The 15,350-nt window shown below is 44.9% G+C and overlaps 1 protein-coding gene and 2 non-coding genes across 3 annotated transcripts in view; 2 read left to right on the plus strand and 1 right to left on the minus strand.

Annotated features, from left to right (window-relative positions):
- LOC119462485 (glutathione S-transferase Mu 2-like) overlaps nt 1-4,835 on the plus strand; it is a 52,333-nt gene extending 47,498 nt beyond the window's left edge. The window contains exon 4 of the mRNA XM_037723831.1: nt 4,647-4,835. Coding sequence (XP_037579759.1) covers nt 4,647-4,835 — 189 coding nt within the window. The remainder of the gene's footprint in view (nt 1-4,646) is intronic.
- A 1,540-nt stretch (nt 4,836-6,375) lies between these two features.
- Nucleotides 6,376-6,448, minus strand: Trnaa-agc (transfer RNA alanine (anticodon AGC)). The gene has a single exon. It is a non-coding gene; the product is annotated as a tRNA-Ala (tRNA).
- Nucleotides 6,449-12,101: 5,653 nt separating this feature from the next.
- Nucleotides 12,102-12,193, plus strand: Trnay-gua (transfer RNA tyrosine (anticodon GUA)). The gene is given in 2 exon segments: nt 12,102-12,138; nt 12,158-12,193. It is a non-coding gene; the product is annotated as a tRNA-Tyr (tRNA).
- The last annotated feature ends 3,157 nt before the right edge of the window (nt 12,194-15,350 follow it).

The raw sequence follows: 15,350 nt of genomic DNA on the forward strand, positions 1-15,350 counted from the left end.
CCATGTCCGCTTCGTGGCGTAGTGGGCTAACGCCGCGCGCTCGGAAGCGAAGGGTCCCTGGTTCGATTCCGCGCTACGGACACAACTTCGGAATTTTTTTCTCATTTTTCTCAGACTGGTTACACACTACTACTACTACGACGGGGACGGAACGGGTGCCGCTATAAGGAGCTTCGCCCCTAAAATGCGATGTGAACGGGGCCCGATAACGCTATCGCGTTCCACTCTTAAATGGCAACTCCGGCGATTTTTTGATGCGAATGGATGTAGATTAAATTCGCTAGTTATGTTTCTCTGAACACTTCCGCCATGTCCTCAAAAAGCAGGCTTGGGAGTGGCACAGATTTTTTACAAGTGAATTTAATTAATTGCCTCGAGCACCCTACTTTACCTAGTTACAGGCCACATTGTGTATGACGTCAGGAGCGTTCCAAGCATGCGGAGCATGCCGGGAGCATGTAGACGACAGCGACGAGAGCGTGGAGGAGGAGGAGGAGGAAAAAACTTTATTCTGACAGTGCCTTTGGAACCTCCCAGGTCCCCTGGGTCCCCGCGCGACCCCACCGCACTCAAACGTTCATGTTTAACATGTCCATTAGAGCACTGCGCGGGCCGATTTCTGCGGCCCGGGCCCGGCCCTGGCCCGTTTTTACATTGGGCGGCCCGCCCGAGCCCGATAAAAACTTTTATGGCAAGACCCGGGCCCGGCCCGGGCCCGGAAATAATCTACGGTACCCGCCCGGCCCGGCCCGCCACCCCTTTACCTTAAGCCCGAGCCCGGCCCGAGCCCGGCCCGAGCCCGACTCGAAACCGGCCCGAACCCGGCCCGAGATCGAAAAATACATGTTTTTCAGAGTTGAGAAGCCCGAGAATAACTCGCAGAAAGCCCGAGCCCGGCCCGGGCCCGCGTAAAAAAAACCCGAGCCCGGCCCGGGCCCGGGTCAAAAAGCACACGCCGTGCCCGAGCCCGGCCCGAGCCCGTGAAAAAACTCCTCTAACCGGCCCGGCCCGGCCCACGGGCCGGGCCGGGCCCGGGCTTTCGGGTAAGCCCGAGCCCGTGCAGTGCTCTAATGTCCATGACGCTAGCAGCCCGGATGGCGGTGATCTTCTGCCTTGCCGGGTCCGCGGAGGAAGAGTCGGTGATCGTGAGCTAGTGCTTGGCGTGAGAAGTTGCTGTCGCGGGAAGTTGCGTTCCCTGTGGACGGGCAAGTGATGGGGGTGGCAAGCGGTGTTACGTTGTTAGCTGCACGCAATCCGCAAACACAGTTTGAGCCGATGCCGATCGCGTTCAGCCGAGGTTAAGCCTATCACAGTCGCTGCTGGCAGACCTGAGCGACTGATCTGAAGCTAATTAAGCCATTAGGATGAAGAAAACTACTTCTGTAGTTCAGTTTTGACCATACGGATTTGAAATAAAGGATTCACCATTTCGTACACTGCACACTCTAGAAGCTAGAAGCGACGACACGACGCGCAATCAACGTCCTTACGTTGCCGTTCTCGAATGCGGCCAGTCGCACTCGCCGGCGCTTCCCTAAATTAAATGTGACTACGTACGCGCATGGGTGTATTTTACCCATTGTTAGGCTGAATCATTATCGAGCTTCCGAGGTGTACTGTTTGCCTCGTATACGAAATGGGCAGCAAGCGGAGTTCCCTTCGATACAGCAGTGTAAACAACCGCCTCGTTCAGCTGCCAACGGTGTCAATACTGGCGTCGGCGTTTCCGCGAGAAAACTATGCGTTCTCTAAATGAACGATCATACGCGGAATTTGCCAATGTGTGTCAACTTTACGGAACACTAATTGTGTGTATGAAGAGAATACGAAGAATGATAAGTAGGCAGAATAACAATGCTCCCGTACTACGGTCTCCCGCTCGCTGTTTTCGAAAGTGTGTGGTCGCTCATATCAGTGTGACGCAGAGTAATGTAACGTTACGTACATGCACAAAATCTGCATGTTTTGATATGTCCTGACATTAATTGATGTCACCGATGAGCGGCTAGCATCATATCTCAAGCAAACGACGAGTGGTCGCTGTATCTGCTGATGTAAACAAATGCACCGGTCAGTGCTTTGGACTCTGTCAGTGGCGTTCTTGCGGGATACAAATGCGGATAGGCGTGCTCCACATCTTACAGTGAGCATGCGAAGCGCTTCCCTGAGAAGGAAGGGGTAAAGCAACTAAAATAGCAGGTAGCACGTATAAAATCAGTGGTTAGGGCTACTCTAGTTTGGTCTTCGTGTTGCAGCGCGATATATTGTGGATGGGCACTGGCTCTGGGGGTGGCAGGTCGAATGCGAACGGCGATTCGTGGCTATTGAATTCGTTAGAATCATAGCCGTCACTGTTTGACAGATCCGAAGAGCTGGTGCAGCTGACACTTTCACTGGAATGTCGGGCGCGGTCACGAATCAGCTGAGCGTCTGCTCTTCACCGGTTTCGTTCGTCGAGCGGACCAACCGACCGACCGACCGAGTTCCAATGTATATATGCAGCATAAACGTGAACAATAGATGAAAACGACTTATTAAAAGGGCAGAGAAATGTTTGCTGTAGTGGAACAAGCATGTAACAAACGCTTGCTACACATAAGTTCTACATTTACGTTGATTTTACCCGGGTAACACCTTGCTTTTTTCAGAGTAGTATGTTAAAGAGCACCCAATTTTCGCATTCGTCTACTGAAACAGTCCGCCAGTAGCATGACGACTGAACAAACACTGAAATCGAGATTCGACTGGTTCCATTCGATCTTTGAACATAACTTCTACATTTACGTGCATTTTACCCGGGTAACACATTGCTTTGTCATACTAGTATGTTAAAGAGCACCCAATTTTCGCATTCGTCTATTGAAACCATCCGGCAGTAGCATGAGGACTGAACAAACACTGAAATCGAGATTCCACTGGTTTCATTTGATCTTTGAACTGTTTACCAGAAGTACTGTTTGACTCCGATTATAAGAGGCAGTAACTAAAGTAAAATGAGTGGGAACTGTCAGCTGTTGCCACAATACGGAAAGGCAGTGACCAGCTATATTCGGTTTTAATGCTACTTGTTAACTCAGGTAATTTTTCTCAGGTTTACATTGGTTCAGGAGCACGTATTAGAAGTTCGTTTCGTAAAGCTGACACGACTGCACGGCCCAACATTTACGCGCACGCCTAGATGCGCACTCTGTCGACTAGGCGAAATTATGTTTGTCGCCGCGAGGGAAGCGAGCGCCGGAGGAGGAAGGCGCCTGGAGGAAGAGAATCGCCGCGTTAGCGCCCTTTCCTATCTATTCTGCTTCGATGCCGCGGTGCTCGCCGCGCATGTTCGAGGCGTCATAACGCTTTCCTGCGTTCACGAAGTGAAACGTCACTGTAATTTTACTGAGCGAGATATGCCTTTGAGACCATACAGCTGGCTGCTCAACAAGACGAGGAAAGCTTCAGTGTATATATACATACATATATATATATATATATATATATATATATATATATATAAACACTGACGTTGTGGCAAATGTTATTACCGACGTTTCGGCTGGAGGACTAGCTTGCGTCTGAGTGAATCTGACATCATATATATATATATATATATATATATATATATATATATGCACTGTTGATGAAGACCGGACCCCGGCCGCAACGTCGAAATCAAAATGTTTTCGCGTTTCTACGTGCGCCTGCACTTCTTTTCATATTATATATATATATTAAAATAAGTTGTTAGTTAATTAAGTTTTTGAATAATTACCTGATGGCCCCTATTGCAATATATAAATTTTAGCCGTGGAGTTCGCAAGGCGGATCCACTTGGAACGAATACTCGGGAATACACCAGTTTCGAGATATTAATTCCCGAATTTTGCGGAGAAATGCAATGGCGTTACAGTTAGTTTCGTAATAAAACGTCGCTTTAGGCATCGAAGCACAAAATTAACTGGAACGCCAATGCATTTCTGCGCAGAGTTCGGGAATTAATATCTGGCAACTGGTGTCATCCTGATAATTAATTCCAATTGGATCCCCCTTGCGAACTCGACGTCTACACATTGTAATTTGCAATATGGACCATCAGGTAATTAGTCAAAAACCTAATTAGTGAATTTCTGTTAATTATTCGATTGTGCATTTCAATTTCTTGTGCAAGTAATGTCCGCCTCTTCGAGTAGACCAGCTTACGGACTAGAATTGTGCTATCTGCCACAGGCAACCTTTAAGAATTTCTGCAAGTGTTCGCTGAAACACCCTGTATATAAGATAAGAAGCACAACTTCGCGTCACAAACCTAAGATAACCGCGAATGTGCTTCTCATCTTTCTAACTGCGCTTTGCCCATTGAAAGATCCAATGCACACATATATATATATATATATATATATATATATATATATATATATAGCAAATGAAGGCTGCTAGAGCTCCTATCTGAACATCTGCAGATGTTGCTTGCGGCAACAACTGCACCAATTTTGATGAGGATTGTTGCACTTAAGAGAAAAAGTTAAAATTTGTAACTAAAGCGAGTCAATTTAAGTTTACGGCACTAATTTTTCTTAGGCGTTCTATTGTCAGCTATTTTTCCTATTCGCTGTAGCTCTGTACATCTTAATCGATGTTTTATAATGACCATTGTTGTGCAGGATGTCAAGTTTCTTGGCCCAATATCGTTCCCCAAGAACTACACTTTTCTTGTGAAATATAGCGAACGCGTTGCTGCCTTGCCTGGACTCAAGGAATACTTGTCCTCGGATCGCTTCAAGGCCTGGCCAATATGCAGCGCCTTTGCACGAGCGCTGGGACCGCGGCAAACACCGCCCACTGATGGCTAAATCAGTGCTTTCTATGCCGGTATTGGATGCCCTCTCGATGAACAAAGATGGCGACCACGGAGCCAAATAGCGAGAGAGAAATGATTCTTAACACGAAAGGCAGAGAGGTCGGCCCGTACATTTCTCTTGCCAGTTGCTCTGCGCGGGGGGAAGAATGATGGGTGACCAAACTTTCATGGAAAATAGGCAGTACAAGATTTGAAGCTCTGACCATTGACATATTCTTCTCATGTGTTTTGTCTTGACTGCGCTCATAATTTACGTTCGTAAACAATCCGCCAGATGTTCAAATGATTACTAGTCGCTCCAAGAATCCGAACCTGAGCCTAACACGAGAGAACCCAATGGAGTTACTTGATTATAATTATATTTTGATAACTATATGCTTGAAGTAAGACAGCTAGCTTCGGATGGGTGAAAATTGCAAAATATTGTCTAACGTCAGCGTATGCGCAACAAGTCTATTTCGTCAGCTTTGCCAATGATTACTTCTCATTTGTTTGTGAGCGTACGGGGTAGAATACGGATTTATCTTTGACGTGTAGGGTAGCAAACCGAAGTTGTCTTCCGGTTGGCTTCCCTGCCTTTGCTATCTTTAATTTATCTCTCTCTATCTTTGATTTGAGTTATCTTACGATTTATTTCATGGAACCGGGACTGAACTGGTAGGAAATCGGAGCACGCTGAACCGAATTGAGTCGATATCTTTTGTTCCGTCCGATATTAGGGTTGTGCTTCATTTGCTCAATCCTCCCCTCGGTGACCTCGTTCTGTATTTTAGAGGCAATGTATTGGTTAGCTTTTCGCTGTGATTGGCTCATTCTCCAAGTGCATGCGCATGCGCGCGCTGATCCGCCAGATAGGCCGCCACTCCTTGAGCCCAGTTTGGATATGCGCATACTTTATCATGTAGTGCATACGCATCACGCAACCGCCGTAATGAAGGGCTGCAAAATCATTTTTATCATTTTTAGCCGTGTGTGGGAATCAAACCCGTGCCCTAGTGATGAGCAGGCGATCGCCAACAAAGCACGTATATAAAATTTATCGTAACGAAAATATGATGTATAAGAAAGTCAAGTACGCGTATATTAACAAGAAAGGATCCGTTCTCATCCAACCGCAAGTACCAAATATCGTGGTAAACATCTTAAAATAATACTTTATAAGTGATAAATGATTCTTAGGCGGCCGAAATATCTTGGTGTTACTGTGTCATGTTTCTGTGACAGTATTGTGAAAGCGGACATGTGATTTTCTAGTATAGTGACTGGTGCATGCAATGTTGCGGTAAATTGTTCCCCAAAAGGGCCATACGGAATCAAGATTCATTTTGCCCCAATAACTCCTAATAAATCTAGCAGCCCTTCTCGACGGCTGTGTTTATAGGAAAAAAAATAGCTCGGTTATCAAATGTGCCTGAGGAAAATTCATTTCTTATTCTCAATATATTGCAAGAAAAGGTACCGAACACCCGATAGCTTCATATATTTCGTTTTATCACCTGAACAATAATAAAAAAAAATAAAATAAAAAGCCGTGGAGGTGCTGGGTATCGATCCCAGTACCTCTCGCATGCTAAGCGAGCGCTCTACCATCTGAGCTACACCCCCGACACGATCGTAGTGTAACAGAGCTTCTACTCAATACAGTATAGTGTACAACGCCTCGCACGTGAAACTGGGTCGAAAGAAAGGGATCGAGAGGGCTGACGGAGCGAAGACCGGTTACCGCAAGGATCTCGTTTCGCATTCTAAGCAACCTGGCGGGTGAGCCCATTAGGAGCGGAAGTACACTCTCGGGTGTGTGCCTACTTTGATGTGCACTTATCTTTGCACTGTTTCCTGAGACGTATCGAAGCTGTGCTGTGGACTATTAGCGACGCCTTATCAGAGAGCTCCGCAATACCTTCTACCGCCTAGCCATCTATACCATGCACCTAAATCGACATACCTTTACAGCGAAATATTCTTTGCGCGCCTTCCCGGATATTCCTGACCGTGACAGCTGGGTGTCCTGCTGTCTTGCCGAATAGCGCGTACTTCTAAAAAAATCGAATTACCCGATGGTAGGAACAAACCTCTTTTGCGCATAAACGCAAAACCGTAATCATTGTTTACAATTGTATGTACTTTGCGCTAAGCGAAGATGCTGATCACTTTCAGGCTGTTATGGTATTCTGGGAACAACAGTGATAGAATATTATGTCCAGTTCAGACCATTTGGGGATGCAACCAAAGCAACGCGGAGAGCTTGTAAATGCGGAGTAAATATATCTAATTATGAACGGCGACCTATAGGACTGAATAATTTTACAACCCACTCAGGGAACTATCAAGTCGGAGTTCGCTATTAATGAACGCAATTGGTCCATCTGGACCAATTTACCTATATAAAATATTACACCTTTCCTTCTATGTATACATAATGAACGTGTTTGAACCTTCCTTGTTTGAACTAGTCCATCAAGTACACTTCAGTATTTTGAATCACGTTGCAGCTTGAAAGTTAATGGAGTCTGTCTGTTCAAAGCGAACTATTTCAAGCTCTTTATTTTTCGCAGTTCTAGGGCATAGTACAAACTTTGAAACCCGTTTGAGGCCAAAATTTGTTCAACATTCTCTTTGTGATTACGCGGATGCTGAAGTGAACTTCGTTGTTAAAGGGCCCCTCACCAAGCTTCATTGAAAATTTTGGGTAAACACTAAGTTGCATTGCACTGCATAGGGAGCTTATTACAAGAATTTCTGAAATTGGCATCGTTATTAGAGGAGATAGAACAAATTAAAATGTCGCGTTGCCATGTAGCCGAAAGGCCAGCTTCACGGCAAGTGTGGACACTTCCCCCTGCTCTTACTAGCGCCCGCTAGTGAAATTCCTTGTGTGCCTTGTCCGACATCGTTGCCGAAGGACCACGTCGCGTTTATGTCATGGGCACCGCCTCTTTTTTACAGCGAATCTCTGTATGGCTAAGGTTCTATGCATTTTTTGTGTCCGTCCACAGATCTGCATGCGCAAAAACTCAGCTCCCGAATTTGATGCAAAATTGCTTCATTGTATGCAAAACCTTATACGTCTCATCGCTTAAATATGCATTTTGATTAAATTAGTCAGCAATATGGGCACCATTTTAAAGATCCGTAGAATCTCTGGTAGATATTAAGTGTTTCTCAAATATTTACTGCTGTGCGACCCGTGTCGGCCATGTCTACGTTCACACCGCCCTATCTCTTTGTCGTTCCAAGCTCGTACGTGCCTAGATTGCTTCCGCTCTCCCAGGGCGGCGGCACCGTCGCGCGTTGTCGGCATGGAGGAAGGAGAACAAGGTGCCGTTCTCCATTTTTAATTTCACTCTTGACTCGTGGTAATGGGGAGGCCGCGTATAGTGCGCACTCATGAGGAACAGCACGATTACGAAGAGTGACGGCGAGAACAGGTGAGAGAATGCAGTCGGTGGCGGCGGAAGGTAAACACCGATGAAGATCGTTCCCGAGGAGGTCAGCCGCAAGTGGCTCGCCATGGAAGACAACGCAAGTCGTCTGCTCTCTGTCGTGTGCCAAACAGCTTCACTGGTCATCCATCTTCACAGAGTCGAATGACTTGTGATGTTTTTTTTCTTCTGTTCCTTTTTTTTTTTTTTTTTGCTGCGCGGCGCACTACCAAGGTAGTATTCCGCGTTCTGCACTGAATGATCGACCGAAGTCACGTGCGAACTAATCGCATCAGCACTCGTCATTTCGTCTATTTTTGTACTCGTGTCTGTTTCGTGCTCACTTGCTCCTTTTATGAGCGTTGTCTGAAGGTTCACATGCGCGTGTCCAACATGAATGTGCTCTTTACAGTGCATTTTATAGGCCTCCTGTATCGTAAAAGAATGTCCTGGTGGTGGCTAGGTGCGCCAATAATTCTACAAGACCGATCTGGTGTTCCACGGAATACTATTCTTGCACTCACTATGCAGAGAATTTAAGGCCCGAATATAACTAATTCATTCGTCACGTTCTAGATAGTGCGACGAGGTTCGACACCTCCACCAAATATAACTAGGCTAAGCACTACCAAGTCATCCCCAGAATTTTCCGGAATTTATTAATTATGGATCAATTATCGATTAGCTATTGATTGGCTATCGATTGGCTATCGCAAGGTATTGGCCACGTATGTGGGCTAGGCTAACCACTACCAAATCATCCCCATAATTTTTACTGGAATTTATCGATTATTGATCGATTATTGATTAGCTATTGATTGGCTATCGATTGGCTATCGATGAATGACTAAGCTTAAGTAGTCCGGACTTGTTGTTGGGCTAGTTGGTTCATCTTATTCCGTAGTGTTTAGACGCAACCAAGAACGAAAAAAATAAAGGATCAGGACAGAAAGCGTCGCTCTTTCCTGTCCTGATAGTTCTTTTTTTCGTTCTTGGTTGCTTCTAAACACTACAGAATTAAGTAGTCCCAACCATGTTTAGCTAGACTATGCCAGGCTCAGCTTCGCCAGTTTACAGGGGCCTGGATCGGCCGCCAGGATCGGCACACATTTTCTGTTAACGCACCATGGACTTACGGCTGACTTAAACAGATCCGCTGTTAAAGAATCATAAATGCTGGAAGGCACTGTAGCGTTAGCCAGAAACACGGGCTGTCATACATTCAGGGCACGGGCTTTCTGTTTTAATGCGCCGCGGACATGTATTGTTCGCGGGTGCATGTACTGATGGAAACAATGCGTTATATTGCACATATGTGCCAGCTCTGACGAATGTTTTGTAAAGTTTAATTATTTTAGCTTGCTCTACGATCTTACTAATGTCGCGTGAAGTTTTACAAAAAATAAATTTTACTCACATGCGATTGTAAAAAAACGTGCATAAAATAGAAGTTGTAATGATACCGATGGTGTCCTCTTGTTGCAGCGCAAGCTACTTGCTTCAAACAAGTTTATTGAAAAAAGTTCCTCAAACAACCAAAATTGGCAACAGCAAAGTTGCTGAAAAGTTCCCTATGATATCTAAAAAATAAAAGTTACATGTTTATACTGCAAGGATCCAACATAATGTCAAAAAAGCTACATACCTTTTAATTTGGCCAGGCTCATTCCTGACTGATATATGCGTCAAAAATGGCAGTTTATTTTTACAGCAATGTAGGCCTTTATGCAGAATAACGTGCATGATACTCTTTTTTGGGGGACCCAATGATTGTGTAAAAAAAAAAGAAACCCTGTGCATCTGTGTCGTCTAGCTATTTAGATGTAGTTTTGTGCAGTGCACGTCATTGGTTGACGGCACTTCGGGTCCTCATGGGGAAACGCGTCCGTATTATTATTCTCTCTTGTTATGTTGGTATCTCATGGCAGCTTTGTAGTTTAATCTGTTTGTCGTTTCCATGCACTTGCTTGCACATGTGGGCATGTCTTCATTTACATATGTGAACTGCAATTGTTTCTCCCACCTGCCTCGTACTCCGGGCAAAATTCTTTGTCAAGCTGATGTGTGACTTTTAGCTTAATCCTTGCTTAATCAATGTTTTAGATTTGGTCTAGTAACAATGATTTGCGTGTCAGTCACAGCTGTACGCGTACCTAAAGCCATATCGTCGTTAATGGTATATATATATATATATATATATATATATATATACTCCTGGAAAAGCGTGCGCTCAGGGAACACTTTGAAAGAAAGCAGGTTATGCCTCTTCTCCTCCCAAGGTCGTGGCTACAGGATCTTTAGTTTTATTTCTCACAGGCAGATGATGTGAATGGGGTGACAGTAGAATAAAAGGTTTTGTTAGAATAGGAAGTCATCACATTATCTGCCGGCGGAGTTATATTGCAGTTGTTTTGAGAGCATGACTACAACATTTGCCTTGGTGAGCGCCAGCGGTGATAATTCAGAACTCAAGTGCCTCAGCCAGACATGGTTTTATGGTGTTAGAGTAGTACTAGGAATGTAGCGTCCTTTGAAAGTGGCTCTTTGCGTGCGCCACTTTCCCGGCTATACCAGTTTTGTTGTGCGAGACAATTTTTAGCACGCAAAGCATTATTAGAGCAGAAATATATTTAGTTTAAGATAAGGTATCAGTAAAATTTGCATTTCCTTCAGTCACCCCTGGAGATGTCGAGCGGGAGTGCTTACAGCTGTTCAATTTGAGCACTTCCTGCTTGCTTATTTCTTTCTGGCCATACTGATTGATTAGCAGTGAATGCGACCTATTCATGTTTGCCGAAAAATTGTTTAACCACTGTTTCTTTTTATTTAGAGCCAATGACCTCTCTAGAAGGGGGGCATATTTTTTAGATACCATGGCGTGCATTACGTTTACGCTTATTTACGAGCATCATGTGCTCCTCTTCAAGTTGCTTGAGTGCTTGCAGCATTTTATTATTTAATTGCGAACGTGCGTTTAGAGAAAAAACTTAACCGGTGTTTATTGAACAGAAGAAATCACTATACACTTTATATTAGTAAGTAAACCATATTTGAGACAGATAATTTAGAGTCTATATGCCGTTTACATTCATTCTATTCAGCACGGATGCGTAGAAGTGCCGATCGGAATAAAAAGAAAATGATTGAAAAGAACCTCTTCTGAAGAATATCTAAGCATGCGGAAGGGTATGCAGCCGGTGCAGCAGGCGCACCCCGGCTTCCATACAGCGAAGTTGCGCTGTTCACACAGCGCCCTGTCTTTTAATGCTATTGGCGCACTTATGTGACGTCATGCAAGAACTGTATGACGTCAAGGCATCCTGAAGCTTTCTGCACGCCATCCATCGCATCGACACCTGGTTTTCATACATCACTGCAGGTTACGCCCACTGTGGAATAATTTTAAACGTGATTGACACATTGGGTGGTATTACTGGTGTGAGGTGACCACAGATACCGATGCAGTCGCGAGCTTTATATTTGCTCCTGCCAACGCGGGTGAGGTCAAACAATCAATGCTTTGTGTCAGTGAGCCTTCTGCGGCCGCCACCGTTGAAACATGTGGCGGAAGCGCATCACACAGCAAGCTCTAGGGGCCGCTCCTCTTCATTCTAAATGTGAGCTTCACTTCTGATTGCTAATCAGAAGTTCTAAACACCTGGGCAACGCGAGGCGCCAGCCGACACTCAGTCAGCTCTGCGTTCGTGTGACGATAGCTGCCGCGTGGCTGCCGAACCAGTTTCTCAACAAGGATGGATGCTGCACCCCGCCACCGCTAAGTGGGTCTTTCACTCACGCAATTCTCAAGGTCTCCCTCCAGAGCCGGACCTTCTGTTCCGTCGATAGCTCAGTTGGTAGAGCGGTGGACTGTAGAGGTTCGCCCAACGCGGTCATCCATAGGTCGCTGGTTCGAATCCGGCTCGACGGATAATTTTTTTCCATGCCACTTTCTAGTCATCAAAATACAAATAGATACTCCGCATAAGAAATTGTACATCACTGCGGGCTTTTCTCATTATTTATTTATTTTTAATAATTATACCTTATGTAGTTACAAGTTACAGCACTATATGAGGTGGCTAAAGGCGACACTATGAGTGACATTCGCCTGAATGGCCCTCGGAGCCACCGCGCATGCAGTACAATAGTCTTACTTTCCGTCAAACATAGTTGAGTATAAAGTAGAAATGCGGGAGAAAATTTAACTAAAGACATTCTATACACCACATAATTACAGTGCAAACTGAACACGATAGAATACAGTAGTAACCGTATAAATAATCCGCAAAAAACGTAGAATATACATATTAAGTGGGTACGGACAAACGGAATTGATCAACAGAATATTTTCAAAAAGGCTATTGTCTCACAAGAAACCGTAGTGTTGTACGTTTTCTAAGAGAAACCAAGGATGTCGATTCATCTAATAAATTTGTATTGCTACAATAGGTATTAAGGAGGTTTGAAATTTGCCACTCCAGCAGTTTTCCATAGTCCTGTCGGCTTTCGGAAACTTCGGTACCTAAATTGGTAACGGGATACCGTCAGGACACATTAGAAAAAAAATGATTCGCGGTTACAGGGAATATAAAGTTTGAACAGATAAGATTCCGCGGCACTCAAAGAATTGTGAAGCATCCCCTTCAGACTCCAATAAATTATATTGACTGAAAACGTACTTTCACCGCATTTCTTGCACATTCAGAATCATGAAAAGCATAGAGCTGCAGAATAGATTACGAATTGTCAGTTCTTTAGTGAGTTTTATCAAGTTTACAGATGATGGACTCCACGCGAAAACTCGCTGCAGGAACATTACATATGAGACCAACGTCTATTTCATATCTAGCAGGCATGAAAAGCACTCATCCAGGCACTTGAAGATTATGCCTGATGCAACGCGCTGTGAAAAACAATCAAAGGAGTACACACACTACATACAACGACGTACTAGCACCGGCCAAGTAGAAACAACCGTCTACCTTCCCTCTCGTTTTACTAAAACATGTTGAAACCGTTAGTCAAACTTACTTGGAAGCATGATTCCAATCAAAACAGTTATGCGACACATTTAGGTAGCATTACTTTTATGAAAGCAATTGTTGTTGACGCACTTTCTTGGCGTACACAATAGTGCAATTCGATTATTCGAAGGCATTTCTTTTTGCAGTATGTGTGGCGTAATAAAGACCCGAACTCTAGACCAAGCTACTCCACCTTTTTTATTCTATTGCTCGCGCTGTCCCTTCTTGTTCCTTCTCTTCTGTTCTCCCTGTCGCCGCCTCTCGGCAATGACCTTCAACAGTATGTACAGGCTGTGTAATGCAGCTGCAGTTGATACGTCTCACACGAATAAACAATACTTTAATCGGAAATGAATGGTGCATGAATAAAGCTGTTGTTTTAAATTCATTGCCAACAATGCCTGATAATTGTTCCATATCCACTGTGCTGTTTTACATGTAAAGTCATTAATGTGTGACATCCATTTGATGTTTTCATGAAACAATACTGACAGAAACGTGCTCTACAATCTACCAATTAAACAAAAATGTTTAGGAAACGTTAGCTGGCTTGTTAATGCTTGTTTTTAGATACACTTAAAACTAACCAATGAGCGCCACGTCACTCAGATAACTCTTCAAGCTGCGCGTTCGCAGTTAGTGACAATTTGATGAAGCGAAAATTACATCAAAAACAATCATTTGAGGTGTTCGAGGAATTAAAGCAATATTCTTTCTACATTAGATAAAGAGTATAGGACCCTGTAGCAAACCAAAAGTAACTTGACTTTTATGACACAATTAATAGTGACAAATAGTTGCTGGTTCGATAAATACCTTTGGAGAAGGCTTAGGGGTGGTGTCTCTAATGACATAGCATGGTAATTGTCTAAAGTAGGGGATGTTTGAGAGAATGGAATGCGTTACTACAATATAAAAATATATTTAAGCTATAGAAGTGTTCATGGTTGCTGGAATTTTGTGCGGATATTTAGCAACGCTCACTCTAACACACAATGAATAAATACTAACCAATATACAACCTAAAAATAATCGCTAATGATGTCCTTATTTCCGCCAACGTTAGTCCGTGGCGTCTGCTCCGCGAAAGTCAGGCAACACTAGCCTCAGACTGCGGCGCTACAAGAAAGGACTGCTCTTACTAAGTTCGTCGTTCTTGAACGTATTTTCCCGGTCGGAATCTTGTTGGATATTTCTCAATGTTGTTGCTCTTGCCAACTGTCGCATAATCGTTGCCGCCTTGACGTCGGCCCGTCAACTTGTTCGTCTCATATGCCGGTGTCCCGAACTCCGTCGGTGACGTGGCAAGCTAGGCCCACCTGATTAGGCCTAACTCCGCGGTACGCCGCAACTTCTGCGTGAGTGTCGACGTGGCGCCCCGGGGAATTTCGAACGCGCTGGTCTGCCAGAGAAGGGGGATCCTCTCTGGAGTGCCCGGCCCTGCCGTGTGATAGCGCAGCTGATCCAAGTAGCCTCCCTCGAACGTCTCCGAGGTCGACGGCTGCCCCTCGGACTGCCGGCGTCACGGATTCGGCCGAACCTCCAAGTCTCCCGTCGCCAGTGCGGAGCTGATGATGCGACCTTCCTGGCCCAGAACCACGTCGATAATCACAGCTCAGCGTCTCTTCACCCTCTATTACGCCTCGGGTCACGCGCCTCAAGGCCTCGTGCCGTTCGGAACGCTCCGTTCACATCGTCCACTTGTTCTTCTCTCAGGCCGCGTGCCTCTTACTCATGACATCAAGGTTGCTGGAATTTTGTGCGGATATTTAGCAACGCTTTTCTGAAATGAGCATTGCTGTGGTGATAATAGCTTGTGCTTCTGTCGGTGCCATATTATGCGAACGTTGATCGCTTTCTCAACTATAACCAGTGGACCATTAGAGCTAGAGCATGCGTACCAAGGTAAGTGAAACGCAGTCGAGCACGGCGGAAATTTGCGGGGGGGGGGGGGGGAGGGGTTGATGCAATTAGGAAATCTACAGGCGTAAGGTGGAAGCAGTTAGCGCAAGACAGGTGTAACTGGATATCGCGGGGAACGGCCTTCGTCCTGCAGTAGAC

Source organism: Dermacentor silvarum, chromosome 8 (assembly GCF_013339745.2).
Source record: "Dermacentor silvarum isolate Dsil-2018 chromosome 8, BIME_Dsil_1.4, whole genome shotgun sequence".
Classification (NCBI taxonomy): Eukaryota; Metazoa; Arthropoda; class Arachnida; order Ixodida; family Ixodidae; genus Dermacentor; species Dermacentor silvarum.